Below are 19918 nucleotides of genomic sequence, written 5' to 3'. Positions count from 1 at the left end.
GAGATACAGGAGCGCTGCGGGATCCCGCGGAGTGTTCTCGCGATGTCACGGCGTCTCGCCCCGCCCCTTAGTTACTGTCGCTAAGGCCGTTTAGAAACATGGCTCCTTGATTTCAGGCAGAAGATGAAGTTTAGTTAGTTGGTTTCCTGAAACCAGCTGATCATATTTGATGTGTATGAGGGAGTGTGCTTCACACAGAGCAGAGTTTTAATGAAGCGCTTGTTATTATCACATCAGAGGCTCATGAAAATATCCTGCTGAAGCTTTTTGTACAACAAAGACAGAAATAACTTCATGTGTTACATTTAATGTTGAATTTACAGGAAGGCAGAATCATTAAGAATTAGTCGTAGACAGCGTTTCACAAAGTTTCTAAAGTGTCCTCTAACTCAACAAGTCACTAAACTGCAGGATTGTTGAAGGGATTCTGGGACTTTCTCCCCGGGCCACAAAGGAGTAGCTATATTACGGTTACTGTTTAAATGGTGAAATCAGATGAAACAGACAGTTTGTTCACAAACATCTGCTGCTTCTCTCGGCAGCTAAGAGAGTCCAAACACATCATTAACATGACAGTGAAGCTGTTTGTTCACTTAACGGGCCATCGTGTGTTTGTCCAGGTCGGCTCTCTATTCAAATGGGGATCAGCTGCTTGAAAAGGCGACTGACGCACATTTTCACCTCTCTTCAGGTGATCAGCTTGAATAGGAGGCAGAGAGCTGAACATGTGGACATCAGCTGGCTATTCAGCTGCATTAATGAGCAGCCCAAACAGATGCAAACACAAAGCCACTGAAGGAAAACTGTGTGTTGTGAATGTAGCCTGCAAACCTCTTTAGTCTCCGTTAATACAGAAGAAATTAGAAATATAACAACAACATGTTGATGTGATGCTCACTTAATAAATAAATGCTGGTAGTTGGGAATAATATTTGTGGAGGATCTCTTTTCTGTGGCAGCAGCAGGTACTAAAACACAGAGTACAACAGAGCAACACAAACCTGATAGGCCTATAAATGTTTACATGTTTTCCCCACATCTCGGTTTAATTTGACGTGACAGTCACATGTCTGTGATCATATTCGGGCCACATACAGTCTGATCTTATAGCAGCCACAGAATTTCCAGATTTTATTTTGAGGAAGTTTATCTGAAGAATATTTCCATTTGATGGAACGGTGCAGCCATAAAAACATGGAGGATCTGGTTTGAATATCTCACTCAGTGATGACATCATATAGCCGAACTTCACTGAAGAGCTGGAACAAGTTGAACGCAATAAATATGAGATGCTGTCAGACGAGCGTGAAATGTAAAATGTTTGTGCTGTTAAAATCTGTGAATAACAACAACCTTACTGGGCTGCTGATCTTCCATTATAGCAGGACTGGTTGTTTCTATTAAAGGTAACAGGACACAAACCCTCTGCACACAGTTTGCTCCTCCAGTGACTTTAAAGTGAAAACTATCATCTGTTGAACAAACTGAAGCTCCTCTGCTGCCTCCTGCTGGCTGCTTCCTGTCACTGTCAGTCTGTTCGTCCCTCAGGACAAACTGGAGAGCTCCTCACAAAACATTCACATTAACACAACAGCTACATTTACTACACTGCTGTACTCAAGTACAACACTCAGGTACTTGTACTTTACTTTCTACTTCTACTCCACATCTCAGAGGGAAATATTGTACTTTTACTTCACTACATTTATCTGACAGCTTTAGTTACTTAGAAACACATACGAGTTCACATTTAGTATTTAAAATAGTTTTTGTTATAAATTAAACTCCCAACAGTTTATACAATTATTACTATAAGTTTTTCTTTTACACGATATAAATCCTCCACACCAGACTCTACTACTGAAAATCTCTGATACAAAACGAGCTCCAGCTCAACAACTACAGCAGTAAAATCCTGCTTTTACATTAATGAGACATTAAAATAACAGAAACGTCATATAATTAATATCTTAATGTTAAAAAAAAATTCCACACTCCCTGATGAGATACGAAGTAACTTACTATCACATTTTGATGGTGGGGTCATCACCATGGAGACGGGAAGGTTCATTTCCTGCAGTCAGAGCAGGTTAGAAAGAAAATGATCTTCAGATCTATGTAGTGACGTCTGTGACTGTCTCTGATGCTGTACGTCTTTTTGTTCTGTTTGTGTTTCTAAACCAAAAATCTTTCTTTACCAAGATCATCATAGACAAACGTCTCCAATATTGACAGCAGAACTGATGCTCGTTGATACTGCAGCCTTAATGCAGCCCCAGGTTGTGGTACCAATTTTGAGAGTAATTTATAAAACTTTATAGATTTATTTTCAACCCAGCGCCCTCATAGACCTGACGGGATGATGGTGAACAACATGTCACAGTACGTGTGATTGGCCGTCTGAGGTTACGCCTACTGATTTGTGGTGGAAATGGTAAATTTCCTTCTGAAGAAATTAAAAATAAAGACGTTACAACAAACAGGTGTCTTTGTGATATTTATTAAAGTAAGAATAACAGAGTGATTCAGCTGAAGGGCAGAGCTCATACACCAGAGGGCTGTTAGAGAGTCTGACCCAGAGAAACAGAGAAGACATTTAATGCTAGAGAATTATTGTGGAGTCCAACAGAAAAGCCTTTCTCAGCCTTGAACCACAGTGGAAACTCCTTTCTCACAGGAAAGCATGAAACAAAACAATCTCACAGAAGGTCATTATATCAAAACACTGGTACACTTAGTGGAAATTATAACATCACATAAGATGACAAAGAACATAAGTAATGACATATAGAGGATTAATAAAAGTACATATACAGGGTATATACACAAGTATCCTGAAGTAAAACAACACCTGTAAGACCTTTTTAATGTATTATAAGACGGCCGCGAATTGTGAAATTTAAATATATTCAATCAAATTTTTATGGCCTATATGTGACCAGGTTATAATCTCTTCTAAAAGCTGAGGCATTCACCAACCTTCTCAGTCTGTATAGCCTGTTTTCTTTGTGAAGAACTGGTCAAATTTCCTGCGAAAATCCATTGTCTTAAATCGGCTATGACGTTTATGTTTGCAACATTACTGAAAATCATGTGAACAGTGTGATTTTGTGTTTTAGTTGTTTCAAAGTAGATATTGTTTGCTTGCATGCACTGACCAGTGGATAACTACCTGACATAGTTGTAATTTATTTTCAGGCATAAATGTGGAAAGGGTGAACTGTTGGTTGCAATCTGATCCCTTACTGCTAGAAGCCACTAGAAACTACATAATGAACCTTTAACTTACTATAAATTGATTTTGAGACTGTAAAAGTAAACAGTCTTTCATCAACTACTGTATCAATACAACATAATTCAAAAACCCCAGAAGGGAACAAAGCTGAAGAGAATAAAAAGAGTGATGATAACGTTGGTAGTGTAGGCGGTGTAGCACACAGACATTTGTGATCAGCTGCTGCTGTCTGCATCCTAAAGATTAAAGGAGGCGGCTAGAAGGAGCACATATTGGCACAATGGCATCCTGGCTCTGGCTAAATCTACATCAGCTAGTATAAATGAATCTATAATATTTTACAAGTATACTGTTAATGTTACTATATTCATTATAATCGAATACAGTTTACCACTATTATAATATTAATTCCAGTTACTGCAGTTTCATTTTGGGGTTGTTTTTTATTCATTAACTTGTTCAAGAAAAATGCTCTAGGCTGCATGGTAGTTAGTCTCCAACTTTAATTTTAAGTAGGCTACTAACTCGTCAGTAATCATAACTATTTATGCAGAACGATTTCAACTTTTGAATAGTTTGCTGTAGCACATCAAACTTTTGTCCCGCTCCATTCAGGCTGTGATAGATCTGATCACAAAAAGTGACACTGACGAGCGCTTCGGCTTTATGAAAAGGTGAAAATGTTTCAATAAAAAAGGCACAGAGTTAGCTAAATAGCCAGCTAAGTTAGCCAAACGTTGTTTATATTTTCCCTGTTGTCTTCTGCAGAGGTGGGACCAAGTCATCGTTTTACAAGTCCGAGTCAAGTTTCAAGTCCAAAGTCGAGTCCCAAGTCTTAAACTTTGAGTTTGAGTCCTTAACAAGTCATAATGCGCTCTTACTCAAATTTAAAACCATTTCAAAAGTTTTTTCAAAAAATGTAATGAATGAATCATTAGCCTGTACAGAAAGAAGGCAGAGGAGCTGTTACAAACAACAAATGTTCTATAATTTCCTGAATTAAATTAAATGTTCATGTAGGGCTGCTAATTATTTTGGTCAATACTGAGATCACAAATATGTAACAGGTTTACTTACTCATTGCCTTATGAAACATCAAACTATTGGACCCTTAAAATGTAATACTTTCTTTTTCAAAACTAGGCTACTATATATGCTCTATATGCTATATATACTCAAAAATCCCAAATAGCCCATGAAATAAGAAACAATAATCCAATATGATGAACTTAAAGCAGCATCTAGAGCGCAAAAGGACAACAGCACTGTAGTTTCCTCCAAGATGACAGCTTTTGGTGATGGATGGGTCACTGAGGGGGCAGTGTGTGTGTAGGTAAGAAAACCAGCCACAAAATTGGTTTATTACCTTTTAAGACCCCGGATGTAGGTAAAATCTATATGTTTCCATTTCAGTTGCCCCCTTGACCATGGTCACATTGACTTTATAACAAACTGTCATATCCTCAATCAACCTAATTTAATTTTGTGGAGTACACATGTATTATGTTTTATAATTTCTGTGAATATAATCCAATTAATCTTATTTCCATCCTGCATGGACACCTTATTTTTAAAACCGGACGTTGTCACATGTGTATCCTTGAGCTAAATTCATCAAGTCCAACCCAATTTGATAAATAATGTATGTGGTTCTCCTATTGCGTAAATGAAGACTTCACAGCCTCTCTTCAGGTAGGACTCTCACAATCACACACTTGTCTTTGTAAATAGAGAAACTGACAGGATAAAGTCTCCAACCTGCCTGGCAGTTCTCTCTGGTTCGTTTCAGTTTTGAATATGTGTGCACGCCAAATTTAGGTGCGGCTAGCTTAATCGACGTCTCAGAAACGAGTGACAAACACTCAGACCATTTGTTGCTTTTTCTAAGATGTCAGCCACAGATGGTGTGGATGTGCTAGGAGACAATTCAGCAGAACAGTGTCTACAAACGGCAATTTTTGTGTCTTTCTCTGACATTTTAAAATGCTTCCCCACTGCAGACATGTCAACGTAATTGTTCTGTAAAATTTAATTGGTCACTGAAAATGCTATTTTTGCTATTTTCAGCCAATTCATTTCACTGGCCGAACAATCGGTGCTTCTCTGCCTTTGCTGTCTGTACCTCTGTGTGTTACCTCTGTGTGTATATATTGCGCAGGCTGTTCACCCATCTCTCTCTCACCCTGAGCCACTTTTCTGCCTCTTAAAAGGAAGTTTATCCTTGCCGCTGTCGCTTAGTGCTGATCTTAGTGGGAATTGTTGGGTTTCTGTAACTAATATCATAGAGTACAGTCTAGACCTGCTCTTTTATGAGAAGCTCTTGAGATAACTGTTAATTATGCTGTGAAAATAATAAAATTGAACTGAATTTATAAACCCTTTGAACTGACACTTTCCAGCTCTTTCCAAATCAAACTTCCTCAGCTGTCATCACAGTCACATGATAACAGGTGGTTGTATTCAGGGCAGCAGGAAACAGCTAGCTTGGCTCTGTGAAAACTGTCACACTGATGCTTTGTGAATGCATTTGTGTCAGGGTTCTTCTCCTGTTGTGAACACGTTGGTGAATTTTTAGGGTACCTGATTGGGCGAAACGTTTTCCACACTGTTCACACCAGTACGGTTTCTCTCCAGTGTGAACACGTTGGTGGATTTTTAGGTGACTTGATGTAGCGAAGGTTTTTCCACACTGTTCACACCAGTGAGGTTTCTCTCCAGTGTGAACACGTTGGTGGTTTTGCAGGGCACCTGATCGAGAAAAGGTTTTTCCACACTGTTCACACCAGTACGGTTTCTCTCCAGTGTGAACACGTTGGTGTGTTTTCAGGTCACTTGATACAGTGAAAGTTTTCCCACACTGGTCACAGCTGTATGGTTTCTCTCCAGTGTGAACACGTTGGTGTTTTTTTAGGTTACCTGATGTAGTGAAAGCTTTCCCACACTGGTCACACCTGTACGGTTTCTCTCCAGTGTGAACACGTTGGTGTGTTTTCAGGTCACTTGATGCAGTGAAAGTTTTCCCACACTGATCACACCAGTATGGTTTCTCTCCAGTGTGAACACGTTGGTGGTGTTTTAGGTGACCTGATGCAGTGAAAGTTTTCCCACACAGTTCACACCTGTACAGTTTCTCTCCAGTGTGAACTCTCTGATGAATCTTCAAAGATCCACATCTTGTGAAGGATTTGTCACAGTGCTGACAGCGGTGACATTTGATTCCATCTCTTCCTCTCCTTTTCTATATCAACAGAGAGAAACACAGTGAGATGTCATGGTGGAGCGAGCTGTCTAAAACCATAAATGACATTAGAGCACATCTTTGAAATCACATGCTAACCTACTGTACCACATGATGAGTACAGGGCTTAAAGCAAGACATTTTTCTGTGCCTGAAATGTGTTCGATGTTTACGACAAAGAAGGAAGGTAGGGGGCAAGAGCGTAATATGATAATGGGTTCACAAGAACAAGGCGAGAAGATAGGTGTACAATGTTTTGATTTGATTTGATTTTGAGTATTAAATATAAGTGCTGGTACTTAGAGCTGGCAATATCGTTGGAGATGTTATCCCGATAAAACATTTCATATCATTCAACATCGACAATTCTCGTGATAAATGTCACTTGATGCCAGTGGATCACTTAACAAATCTGAGGTAAAACAAACATTCAAAACAATTATAATTAAGTAAAAAATTTGAGCAATGATTTTTTCATGATTCAAATTAAATCAAACACTTATTAAATATTTGTAATATTGTTATTGAGGAAAATAATATCCCCATACTAGCGAAATTAATGTATCCAGGTTAAGAAAACTTCCAGTTCCAGTCGCGAGCTGCAGCAGATTGGAAAGAAGCAAGACCAAAGGCAGAGTTGGTTTTGGGAATACTTAACTGAAGACGAAGTGAGGACCGGGTGTTGCATGTGACAGGCTTTGGCTGCAACAGATGACCCAAGTAAGGAGGTGAGCGACCGAGAAGGGTCTTGTAAATGAAAGTGAACCAGTGAATTTCTGTCTGAAGGGATTACCAGTTGACAGATGAATATAAAGCACAGTGGTGTGTATTGAAAGAAGCATTTGTGGCAATCCTGATGGCGGAATGGTAAAGAGTGTCAAGATAGATTTTGATAGAGTGGACATGCAAGCAACCCTGTATATAGTGTCTCCATAGTCTAACATGGGTAGAATGGTCATTTGAATAAGAGTAAGTTTGGCAGAAGTGGTGAAGGAAGAGCGGTTTCTGTAAAGGAAACCAAGCTTGGCCTTGACCTTAGATTGCAGCTTTGATATGTGGATAGAGAAAGAAAGTGAAGTTTCCAGCCAGATGCCCAAGTATTTATATGCAGTGACTTGTTCTAGAATAGCCCCCTTGCAAGTGGTCATTTTAAGCGCTGGAGGAGGCATAGTACACTTATGGTGAAACCACATGATTTTTGTTTTGAAGGTATTAAGAGTGAGATTGAGTTGTGTAAAGGATTGCTGCAGTTGGAAATAGCTATCTTGCAAGGTAGCTTGAACAGCATCAGAGGAGGAACCTGTGGCATAAAGGATTGTATCACCAGCATACAAGTGAATGAGAGATTTACCAATTTCTTGGGGAATGTTATTAATATAAATTAAGAAAAGTGTGGGGCCAAGGATGGAGCCTTGGGGGACACCCCTAGTGACCGGGAGAGTATGGGAAAAAAAAATTCAAACCTTACACATTGAACCCGGTGAGAAAGATAATTAGAGAACCAAACCAATGAGTGATCAATGGCACCAATGCTGAGACTAAGTCTATAATTATTTTGGTCAGCCTGATCACCGCCCTTATACAGAGGAAGCACCACTGCTTCTTTCCAAGCAGGTGGAATCTCGGCAGTATGAAATGATAGATTAAAAAGGGATGTTAGTGGAGCGGCAATAACCGGAGCAGCAATTTTAATGAAAAAAGCGGCAAGATCATCTGAACCACTTACTGGGGTCCAGATTAATCAATTCCTTCAGGACTTCCTCCACTAAAACAGGCTGAATGGAAAAACTGTGAGGAGGTGCAAAAAGACTGCAGGTTTTAGAGACTGCAGGGGCTGTAGCGATAGGGGTTATCGCCTTGAAAACAAAGCCAGAATTTATAAAGTGGTGATTGAATGCTTCAGCCATGGAGTTTTTATTAGTAACAACTATGTCACAGATAGTTACGGAGACCTGTGCTGCTCTGTACCAGGGCATGAAGAAAGACTTTCTGAAGGTATGTTGTGAAAAGTTGTGAAAATTGACTTTTCTGAGATCCACAATAAAAATACATTTTGATATCAATTCAGGATATATAGTGTGAGTTACTTGAGAAAAAGAAATATCACTATGAACTATGACTAGAAACAACACAGTTTGTTAAATAAATTCTAACTCCTAGCCATAACTTGTTTTTTCCTCCTATTCTTTTAGACACCATCAATGGAGGCAGAATGGCGGACAATAGCATATTCCCATACAGCCTCCCAAAAAAGTGGCAGTCTTTTCCACAACTACAAGGGCAGGTAGGGTTTTAGATGCTGGACTGTTCGATCACTCAGACTTGCGCAAAGCAATGGACCTGCTGAACTTTCCTCCTCCTGAACCTTTTCCCAGCTCTTACATAATGATGCCCTACATGTTTGTAGGTGATGAGGCATATCCCTTAAGACACTACCTCGTGAAAGCCATATCCTTTTAGGCAGATGGACCACAGTTAGATTCTGAACTACCGTTCTACCGAACTACCACTATACGCATGCGTTGGCGTCTGTAGCCACCTGTCGGAAGCTCCGTCTTAAACCGGACTTATCCAGTTTTAAACCACTCTTTTTCGTTACATTTTTACTTTTTATTTAACTTAACTTTATTTAAGTTTTACGTGGGTTAAGGATTTTAGTCATCCGACATGGATTTTAAACTAGATGACCGTAAAAACGCGATCAACGCTACTGATCGCAACAAAGCTCCGGTGACTATGATAGCCGAGATAACTCTGCCCCATGAGGACTGCACACTCCTTAAGAAAGCAAACAAGAAGATTGCTGACCTTATGGAAGACATCCGACGACTCAAAGAGAAAGATTCCCTGCTGACTGGCTTTATGGATGTGGCTTCAGTACAAGCCAAACAGATTGTTTCTCTTAGCGCAACCGCTAACATCCAGGACACCGTGTTTTGGGACCCCTCTAGTCTTCCCAGGCTTTCATCCTGCTCGACTCCGAAGCATCAGTCAACCTGGGCTGAAGTGGTGGTCCGTGGCTGCAAGAGAGGCTCGGATGGGGCTGCCTCTCCTCCGTCCATCGGCCTCTCCAACCGCTATGCAGCCTTGTCTAACGACACTCCGGTCCATCCAGCGGATGCACCTGCGGCTTCGAGTCTCCCTGATACGGATCTCTTTTGGCGCACAGTGCCTCCCGATACTGTTGCATCTCCTCCACCGGCTACATCTCCTGCACTGGGCCGCCGGTCTGCCGCCGGGCCTGATCGGCGGCCGTCATCGCGGTCAAAAACCTCCGCTTCCCGACGTAGGATCCTGAAGGAGGCTGTGCTCAGACGCTCCGGAGGCTGTCTCCACCCTGCACCGTCGGGTAGCCCTTCTCTCAGGTCTGTCACTGCTACTCCAACACAACACTCGGCAGCTCACACACTCCATCCTCAGTCCGCACGCAGTGTTGAAGCAAATTCTGCTCAGTCCTGCTCTGGAACCACACAACCGGCATCTCCTTGTCCTCTTTTCTCCCCAACCACACTAATAATTGGTGACTCCATAACCAGAAACCTCCGTTTCTTTAACGCTACCACTCACTGCTTCCTCGGTGCCACCATGGCTGACATTTTAAAAGAACTCCAGGACCTGATGCCGTCGCTCCCGTCCTCCATCACAAGAGTGATAGTCCATGTTGGAACAAATGACAAAGCTCTTCGGCAGTCTGAGCTGACAAAATTAGATTTTAACCGTCTTTTTAACTTTTTAAAGCAGTGCGGAAAGTCCGTTTTTATCTCTGGTCCCATTCCCACAGTTGGTCGCGGTGCTGGCCGCTTCAGTAGACTCCTTGGCCTCCACGACTGGCTCCAGTCCGCCTGCAGGGCTCACCGTGTGTTATGTGGATAATTTTAATATTTTCTGACAAAGAATGTCTCTTTTTAAGACAGACGGACTTCACCCAAACAAACGGGGCTCAGAAATGTTAGCTGCGCACATACAGCATGTGGTGCGGTCCACACATGACTTACGTGAATGACTAATCATTCATGCAGCACACCTGGACGCACCACCGCTCACTGAACAGATCTCTGCCTCACTGCCACAAACAACTGTCTCCACCTGCTGGCATGTAAAGCCGTCTGCTCCCAGCGCTGTTCCACAGACTTCTATTCCTGTCATCATCACGCATAGACCAGTAAACCGAAATGTGCACATCCACACAGAAATATTAGTAATCTCTTAAGGATTAGGACAACTGCACCAACTCCAGCACCCAGAACAAACTCATTTAAAATGGCTCTCTTCAATGTGAGATCACTGTCAAGTAAGACTTTTATCTTAAATGATTTTATCTTGTCTGCAAATCTAGATTTTATGTTTTTAAATCCGTTGAATCCTGGTTGCAAATGAATGACTATAGCCAGCTAGCTGAACTGTGTCCGCCTCAATATGATTGTTTTAGTCAACCGAGGGTCAGTGGTCGTGGTGGTGGGCTAGTGAGCGTGTATAGGAAAAATTTTAAATGCCATCAAGTACGCTGTGATGAATTTAACTCCTTTGAAGTTCTCACTCTTAAAGTTGGAGGGCTGCAACCTATCATATTTGTTATAATTTATCACCCCCCAAAACCTCCTGGAGGATTTTTATCAGAACTTCCTAAATTTTTATCTATTCTGGTTTTAAATTATGACAGAATTGTTCTTTGTGGCGATTTTAATATTCATGTTGATGACCCAAACAATGTTAATGCAACTGACTTTTTAAATATGGCCACTTCTTTTAACTTCAAACAACATGTCAAAGGGCAAACACATAACCGTGGTCATACACTGGACTTGGTTTTTACCCTGGGTGTCAGCATTTCCTCTGTGGAATTAGTGGACATGACCATATCTGACCACAGATGTATTGTTTTTAGCTGCGATTCACCTGTTACTCATGCCGCCTCACCAAGCTCCGTGTGTTCTCGCATCTTTAATGAACAAAGTGTTTCAAAGTTTTGCGCATTCTTTCAGAGCCAAAGCCAACACCTGTCTGATTCCAACACCAACAATCTGGTCGATCACTTCAAACATATCTGCTTGTCGTCACTAAATATTACTGCTCCTCTAAAGGTTAGGCCTACGTCTAAAGCTAGTAAGCAACCCTGGATAAATGACAGCATTCGCAGCCTAAAAAGGGAATGCAGGAAAGCAGACCGCAGATGGAAAAAATCCATCCATCCAAGTCCATTACCTCAGTCTGAAGGATTTATTAATTAACTACAATAACATGGTTAAGGATGCGAGAACACACTATTTTTCTGAACTCATTACTACACATAAACACAATCCCAGGTTTCTGTTTAAGACTGTGGATCAGCTGGTAAACCCAACCCCTCCTTGTGCCTCAGCTGGAAGTAATCATGACTGTGAATTGTTTTTATCTTATTTTACCAATAAGGTGGTGTCAATCAGAGCCTCTATTACCCCTGCGGCCTCTTACTCAGAGGTTCCTCACCAGCAACAAGAGAGTTTTAACCAGTTTTATCCCATCGACTTGTCTGAGCTTTTAAAAACAGTATCACAAATGAGAGTGTCCTCCAGCCCACTTGATGTAATACCTACAAAATTTTTACTGAAAGTAATAGATTCTGTTGGGCCCCATTTGATCTCTGTTTTCAACAGCTCCCTATCTACTGGTTGTGTCCCTGATTATTTTAAAACGGCTTGCATGAACCCACTTTTAAAGAAACCTGGTTTAGATCCCTCCCTCCCACATAATTTTAGACCAATTTCAAAACTGCCTTTTATTGCAAAGATTCTAGAAAGAATTGTGTACTGGAAAATAACAAATTATTTGAAAAGTTTCAGTCTGGTTTTAGGAAGTACCACAGCACTGAGACTGCCCTGCTTAAAGTCACCAATGACCTTTTAATGTCTGCTGATGAAGGCATGTGCTCAGTCCTGGTACTCCTGGACCTTAGCGCTGCTTTTGACACAATTGATCACAACATCATGTTAGACAGACTGAGGCACTGGGTGGGGATCTCTGGTACTGCCCTAGAATGGTTTTCATCCTACCTGTCAAATAGGAAGTTTTGTGTGTCTGTAAACAACTATGTCTCCTCGTTCTGTCCAGTTAAATATGGTGTGCCTCAGGGGTCGGTCTTAGGACCCATTTTGTTTTCCTTGTATCTGCTTCCCCTTGGACATATTATCCATAAACATGGCATTTCTTTTCATATTTATGCTGATGACACACAAATATACTTGCCCGTCAGATCCACAGACCCTGGAATGCTGAGTTCACTTAACAACTGCCTTTGTGAATTAAAAAAATGGATGTCAAATAATTTCCTCCAGCTGAACTCAGACAAAACAGAAATCCTGGTCATCAGTTCTCAGCAGATGGCAAATCAAATACTGCCATCTGCTGGTTCCCTAGTAAATCACATTAAGCCTGTGGCAAAGAACCTTGGTGTTTGGTTTGATAGTAATTTAAATTTCGAGCAGCACACCACAAAGCTTGTTCAATCATGTTTTTATCAACTTAGAAATATAGCTAAAATTCGATCTATGTTAACTTTTAAGGACACCGAGACCATTTTACACGCCTTCGTCTCATCACGCCTGGATTATTGCAACAGCCTTTTCACCTGTTTAACCCAAAAATCTATTGATCGACTCCAGACTGTCCAGAACTCAGCTGCCAGGCTTTTAACCAGAACAAAGAAATATGACCACATTACTCCTATTTTAGCTTCATTACACTGGCTCCCAGTATGTTTTAGAATTGACTTTAAAATTCTATTGATCACTTTTAAAGCTCTTCATGGCCTCTCACCTTGTTATATTTCTGACCTTTTAGTCCCATACGCACCAGCACGTACCTTGAGATCCTCGGGCAGAGGTCTGTTGTCTGTTCCAGAGTCTCGACTGAAAACTAAAGGGGACAGAGCGTTTGCTGTCAGGGCCCCGAGCTCTGGAACAGCCTGCCCGAGGAAATCAGGTCGGCTGAGTCAGTGAACTCTTTTAAGTCCCTTCTTAAAACATACTTTTATAGGAGAGCTTTTCCCGATCTTATTTGACTTTATTTTATCCCTTTTATTTTATTGTATTTTACTAATTTTATATTAATTTTTTTTGTATTATTCTTTACACTTGTTAAAGCACTTTGTATCTTGTTTTTGAAAAGTGCTCTACAAATAAGGATTATTATTATTATTATTATTACCGTAGAGAATGCATTTGGCATTCTTGCAAAAAGGTTGAGAGTTTTCAGGTCCACCATATGCTTGGAGCCAGACAAGGTGGTGAAGATAACAATGGCCTCCCTGTGCATCCACAACTTCCTCCGCGAGCGCAGTTCTGACTTGTATACACCGCCAGCCTTTGCAGACTTGGAGAATACCGACCACAACACAGTTGATGGAGTCTGGAGGAATCAAGGGGTGGGGGCTTTACATCCAGTGGCGCATAGAAGAGGACGCAATGCACCAGTTATGGCAAAAACTCAACGAAACCTTCTGCAGGAGTATTTTGTCTCACCAGCAGGCAGTGGTCATTGGCAGGAGCAACACGTCTAGAAACTGAGACGATAGATGTCCTGATTAATTTTTCCCAGTAAATAAGACTGTGTGTACTGCATTACCTTTTGTTTTAAATACAATAAAGATCACTGTGGTTCAGTAATTGACCTCTTATTGATTTAACTCCTTTAACTGTGTAGTTTGAAGATACTGTATCACATTTGAAAAGGTGTATTAACAGTAAATATCCTGTACACTGTGCAGCTTCCAACCAATGCTGAAAGTGCTCTGTTCAAGTGGGTTTATAAGAACAGTGCAGGAATGGGAACAAATACTTCACATATTGTAAAATTTATATCATATCTAAAACATCCACAATGTAGGCCTCCAAACATTTTCAGGGGAGGCTCAGTGAATATAAGTGAAACATTACATTACTTATTGCATTAGGAGAGTTCAGGGATACAGTAGTTTTCGGAACCATTTCCCCCCCATCAGTCAGAAACTAATAAATGACCTTAGGTCAGACATTCATGATCCATTGTGGTTCAACTGATTTGTTATTTATTGATATTGATCAAGATACTATAATGGTTATGATGTAATTGTTCACATATGTATAAACAGGCCATTTTTAAATGTAGGTTTCAAAGATTTATTTAAAAAGTAACACTGCAATGTCAACATGCCTTCAAATAATAGTTAAATATATAATGTGCTTACAAGTGCAACAGTGCAGGAATGAAAAAATACTATACAAAAAACCCAATAACCAAACACACACACACACACACACACACACACACACACACACACACACGTAAGTATACCTAAACATAAGTACTATTGTATGTAGTATACTTCAGATTGTCAATGTGATCATGGCCTTGCAATGACTGTAAAAAGCTCGGATACGTAGTCCGAGGTGACGATGTGTTCTGAGGTTGAGGCCATTCTGGTGGCGAAGATGACAAGATGGGTTGAAATGTGTATGGCGTAGGCGGTGCATGTGAAGAGGAAGATCTGTGCCTTTCAGTTTCCTGAGTGTCGTAGATCATATTCATTATGTCCCTTTTCAACTGTGTAAGGTATGCAGGGTCTTAAATTAGCCTCAGTTCCAATACAACCTGGTTCCCAAATGTAGCTAATACATCAGGAGTGGGTTCTGCATCCATTTTTGCCGCCTTCTGCTTTAACAAGGCAAGCTTCTGCAGCTCGATATCAGTTTCTGACATCCCCTTGCGCTTTACTCCGCTGGTGCTTGATCCCCGTTGTGCCATCCTGCTCTCTGTTGAGGTAGGTGAAGGAGTTTCCTCTCCAGCCGTTGGAGAAGCTCTTTCATCTGACGATTCAAGGGAGGAGGCAGAACATGATGCGCTATCTGCTGATGTGGTGGGGTTTGATTCAGAGAGATTGAGGTCATCACGCTCGGTGAATGAAGCACAAAGCTACAAAGGATATGAAACAGAAATGTTAGAGTTGACATCACAGTTTTATAGAAATAAACATTAATGTACATTATTCTCAACTTTACTGGATAATACGTTTTGTACTAGTGATGGAAAAACACCCTAACATTTCATAATTACTGTAACAATGGCTACCCACATTTGTTATACTCACACAAGCACTGTGTAAAATTCAGGGGTGCACCTTATCCCTAAATATGTGCAGTCAGTTGTGTAGACGGTAGACTTACAGTGGTCTCACATGGACGGTGAACAATGTAGGTTTTAATGAAATCCATGGCCCTGAGGAGCCATCTTTGCCTAGGCATCAATGGTTTGCTGCCACTCCCACTCGGTTTTGGTTTCATCAACCTAGAAAACTGCGTTTGTAGCCCTCGTCTTCACGTCCTCAACTGAAGGAGACAAACAAGAAAGAATATGCATTGTTGTCAGCTGTTATGCACTCCAGAATTTCATTTGACCGTTTTAAACTGTGCCCTGAAACTGAGGGGGGTCTTGCAGTAATGTTTTAAGACAAAGTGGCCCAAAAAAAAAAATGCATTACTTAAGTCGACAGTCATGCTGGTAACATCATTTATCAAGTGCTTATTACGGCTGCCATGTAGGCATTGTACTATCTCTCGTCATTACAATAATTAACATAGCTCTTACTGAAAACATGTTTTGCTCACCTTGCTGTTGAAGAGCATTATTAATTTCTGTCCACCTCTTCTCTTTCTCTGTTCGGTCGTGGTACTTCTCCTTCGACACATCATACAGGCATTCGTGCTCCTGCCAGAGTTCAATAAAATTTTGCTCCATGACCTGTGTCCACACTTTTCTTGTTGCTGCTACTTTTTGTCGTCTTAGAATGTTACACAGCGTTTCCACTTTATTTACGTTAAACGGACTACGTTTCTCTTCCGGTGACACAGTCCGTTTCTCTTCCGGTGACACAGTCCGTTTCTCTTCCGGTGACACAGTCCGTTTCTCTTCCGTTGAGCCAGCCACATGTCTCATTGGCCAAACCTTCTCCACACTTTTCACACCACATGATGTTGAGGAGTCGGCCAATTCTTCCAGATATTTGCCACGCTAGATATCTGCCAGACGTCAGTGATGTGTCAGAAATGGGAGCCGTTTTGACGTGTCATTGAGTAGTTCACACATAACAACTGGCAACCGCCGATCAACCGCTGATTTACTCCCGATCACGGCCTGATGATAGTCGAGCTCGCTGAGCGGCCAATAAGGCTAAAAATCGTGTAGTGTGAAATAGGCTTTAATTGACCCAATAGAAACTTCCATGCCCTGTTCACGGAATGTCCACGTAGCTAGGAAGTGCCAGACCTCTTTCTTTCTTGTATACACTGACAGAGACACCGAGCCATCATTTGTGCAGAAGAAGACTTCACTCACACACACACACACACACACACACACACACCAGTTTAAAAAATACGCAAGAATATTTTCCACTCCTTTGTACATTTAGTTTTAAGCCTGTTCACTAGACAAAATCGTCATCCAGGTTAAAATGACAGTTAACGTCAATTACAGATGCACATAGCTAAGCAAGCGAGCTAGCTCCGCACACGGCCGTTAGCTCCACCGTCTCGTCCAAATATGGCCACATACGGTGCGATCGGTTGCAAACAAACATGGCAACGCCTTAACGGCAGTGTACAAACCAACGGGTGACGTCACGATGACTACATCCACTTCTTATATACAGTCTATGATCCCAATCAACGTGAAATTGAGCGCACATGCATGAGCTACATACCCCGCCTTGGCTCCTCCCATAAATGACTATGTAAATGACCATAAATACACCAGCATCACCTCCTAACGTCCTTATTTCAACAGCCAATCCTGCTGCAAAACAACAACACACTTTAATAAGTGCAAGACCGAGATGCTGATCACTGACGTGGAGGACGAAAGAAATAACAGGCGACGCTTTCCTCGCGTGAGTACATTCGCTGCCAGGGTTCACACACACACACATAATCTTTCCATTGGCGTTGTCCTCTGTAGCGCCATTGTGCAGCCACCATGCAGCATTACGCAGGGTAGCGACTGTGCAAGAGCTGTCATTCGCTTTATTTACAGACTTTGTTCATTTACGCTGTCCATATGTGGTGAAGATGTGAAACTAAACTGAAGACTAAATGGTTATATATCCACAGGGATTTATTAAAAACTAGTTACTAAAAAACTTGATGTTATCTTGGATTTTTAAGTTGATGATAATTCCATCAGTAAACCGAGTTGAGGTCTGAAGAAGACTCAGTAGCTAAATTCATGTCAACTATCTGCGGTGCTCCACAATAGTCCGGCCCTCTCCTCTGAGTTGACACTTGGTTTATATATTTTACAATTGAAAGGTGCGATATGGAATAGTTATGGCTCAATAGCACAAGCACAAATACCACTGCCGGTTTAAATATTTAAATGATAAAGAGATAACATGCGACAGTGAAATTAAATGTGTGAGACACATCATTATCCATTCCTTTCACATTCAATTAAGGCTTCGTATCCTCACTGGTTCTGTATACACAGTGATGACTGCAGGAGCACTAACCCAGGTATAACATACATTAAATATTCTGACAACACTGTGATCATGCACACCACCAATTCACTAAAGTGTAACTTCGGCGTTGAATTGCCAGCGTAGGCTACAAGGCTACAGAGGCTACGCTGTCACCTGACGTGCACCTCCTCAAAAATGTAACTACGTCGATGCGGACCGTAAGCACCGTGATTGGTCGGCTGGGTAGCCTCACAATGCCGCCGAGCCGACAGGAAGTCCCGTGCTTTGTGGTAACTTTTACTAGCGGCCAAAATGGCAGCTGTAACACAGTAGATCACTATTTTCGGTTTCAGAGACTGATATCAGATAAACCCTAGATCAGTAACCCTGGCAACTTACGCTGTGAACCTAACCTCCTCAGGAGGCGATTTACTTCAACGAATGCCGAGTTTCTCTCCTCCCCTCTTGCAGGGCCTGAAGCACTTACTGACATTTCCTCATTCATATTGTCAATATCAAAGAATATATTGGAACACAGTTAAGTCTTTAGAAACACCAAAATCAGAGTTAGATAGGCTGTTAGTTTTTTTTACCCAAAAATGATCTTGAACATGACCGCGGTGAAGTCTTTAACAATCACTCGATGTATGGACAGAGAGGTATCTTTGGACATTGTGGATTTCTCCACAGCACAGAATAAAATCTGTCCTTTATAACACTATGATTCTGTGGACATTGAGGCAGCTGTCAGGTTCAGGTGAAACACTACATTACTGCAGGAATCACTGTTTAAATTAATCTGTATAAAACGGATCAATTAACAGTAATCTTTCATATTGTGGTCGCACAGTTTGGATCATTCCTATCGTAGTTATCAGCTGGATATGATGTGAATATTTCTGAGTGAGGATGACTGTGGTGCAGCTGAAGCAAATAAATGTAGTTTAAAAGTGAGTTTTTCATGACTATCTGCTGATAGTCTGACGGGCATTAAAATAATAAAATATGAAATGAGCAAGATTGTATCAATGGAAAATAGAAAACTTTACAGTCAGTTTGAATCTAGACACATTTTCCACTGCAACAAAAAAAAAATCATTAATAGGCCTGCTGAGTCAGACTGTGGCATTACAATCACAGGTCCATGAGTAGGCTAAACTATGTCTAAAATGTTCGATTAATAGCTTCATCTTTAGTTAACCTACCTATTGCCACCAGCATTTTGTCCCGTCAGGGATCTCCTGAGGTGCAGTCGTTGGTGTAGAGGGAGCAGAGCAGTGGGGAGAGCACACACCCCTGGGGGGCGCCAGTGCTAATAGTGCTGGATGTGATGTTTCCCAGCCTCACCCGCTGACTCCTGTCAGTCACGAAGTTTGTGATCCACTGACAGGTGGAGGCTGGCACAGTGAGCTGGGTGAGTTTGGTACTGAGGATGTCTGGGATGATAGTGTTGAACGCCGAGCTGAGGTCCATAAACAGGATCCTTGCATAAGTCTTTGGAAAGTCGAGGTGTTGCAGGATGTAATGCAGTCTCAAGTTGACTGCATCATCCACTGACCTGTTAGCCCTGTAGGCAAACTGCAGGGGGTCCAACAAGGGGCCTGTAATGTCCTTCAGGTGGGCCAACATCAGTCTTTCAAAGGACTTCATGACTACAGATGTCAGGGCGACAAGCATGTAGTCCTGCAGCTAAATCTGCAGCTCATGTCGCTGGAAATGTTTTAATAACATTACAAAGTGTTGCGATTTTATTTTTGTGTTGCTTTCTCTGTGCTGGAGTTAATTTAAGAACTTGATTGTTTTATCGAGTTTGTTATCTGCCGCTGTCCGCCTGAGATTGTATGTCTGCATTAAATTTATAGCTGGGAAACTGCAGCCATCATGCTCTTGTGTGTTTACAGTGAACAGCTGATGGAGTTACGCTAAATAGGCCTACTGGGTCCGAAGTTGTTGTTTTAAGTTTTCATCAGTCAGGAAG

The 19918-nt window shown here is 41.4% G+C and overlaps 2 protein-coding genes and 1 long non-coding RNA gene across 3 annotated transcripts in view; all 3 read right to left on the bottom strand.

Moving 5' to 3' along the window:
* LOC119913346 (zinc finger protein 883-like) overlaps positions 1-13763 on the bottom strand; it is a 37227-nt gene extending 23464 nt beyond the window's left edge. Inside the window, exons 1-2 of the mRNA XM_038732759.1 lie at positions 13656-13763; positions 5778-6473 (exon numbers count right to left, since the gene is read on the bottom strand). Of these exons, the coding sequence (XP_038588687.1) occupies positions 5778-6473; positions 13656-13763 (804 nt within the window). The remainder of the gene's footprint in view (positions 1-5777; positions 6474-13655) is intronic.
* LOC119912613 (butyrophilin-like protein 2) overlaps positions 1-19918 on the bottom strand; it is a 566400-nt gene that overhangs the window by 170330 nt on the left and 376152 nt on the right. The window lies entirely within an intron of this gene.
* LOC119912820 lies at positions 14592-19271 on the bottom strand. The gene is made up of 2 exons (XR_005446271.1): positions 15650-19271; positions 14592-15398 (listed from the first exon to the last, which is right to left on the bottom strand). It is a non-coding gene; the product is annotated as an uncharacterized LOC119912820 (long non-coding RNA).

Source organism: Micropterus salmoides, unplaced genomic scaffold, assembly GCF_014851395.1.
Source record: "Micropterus salmoides isolate LMB-PRFRI ecotype aquatic unplaced genomic scaffold, ASM1485139v1 Ms_hic_scaffold_2, whole genome shotgun sequence".
Taxonomy (NCBI): domain Eukaryota; kingdom Metazoa; phylum Chordata; class Actinopteri; order Centrarchiformes; family Centrarchidae; genus Micropterus; species Micropterus salmoides.
Note: the sequence above shows the minus strand (reverse complement) of the source record. Positions and strands in the feature narration are given on the sequence as shown.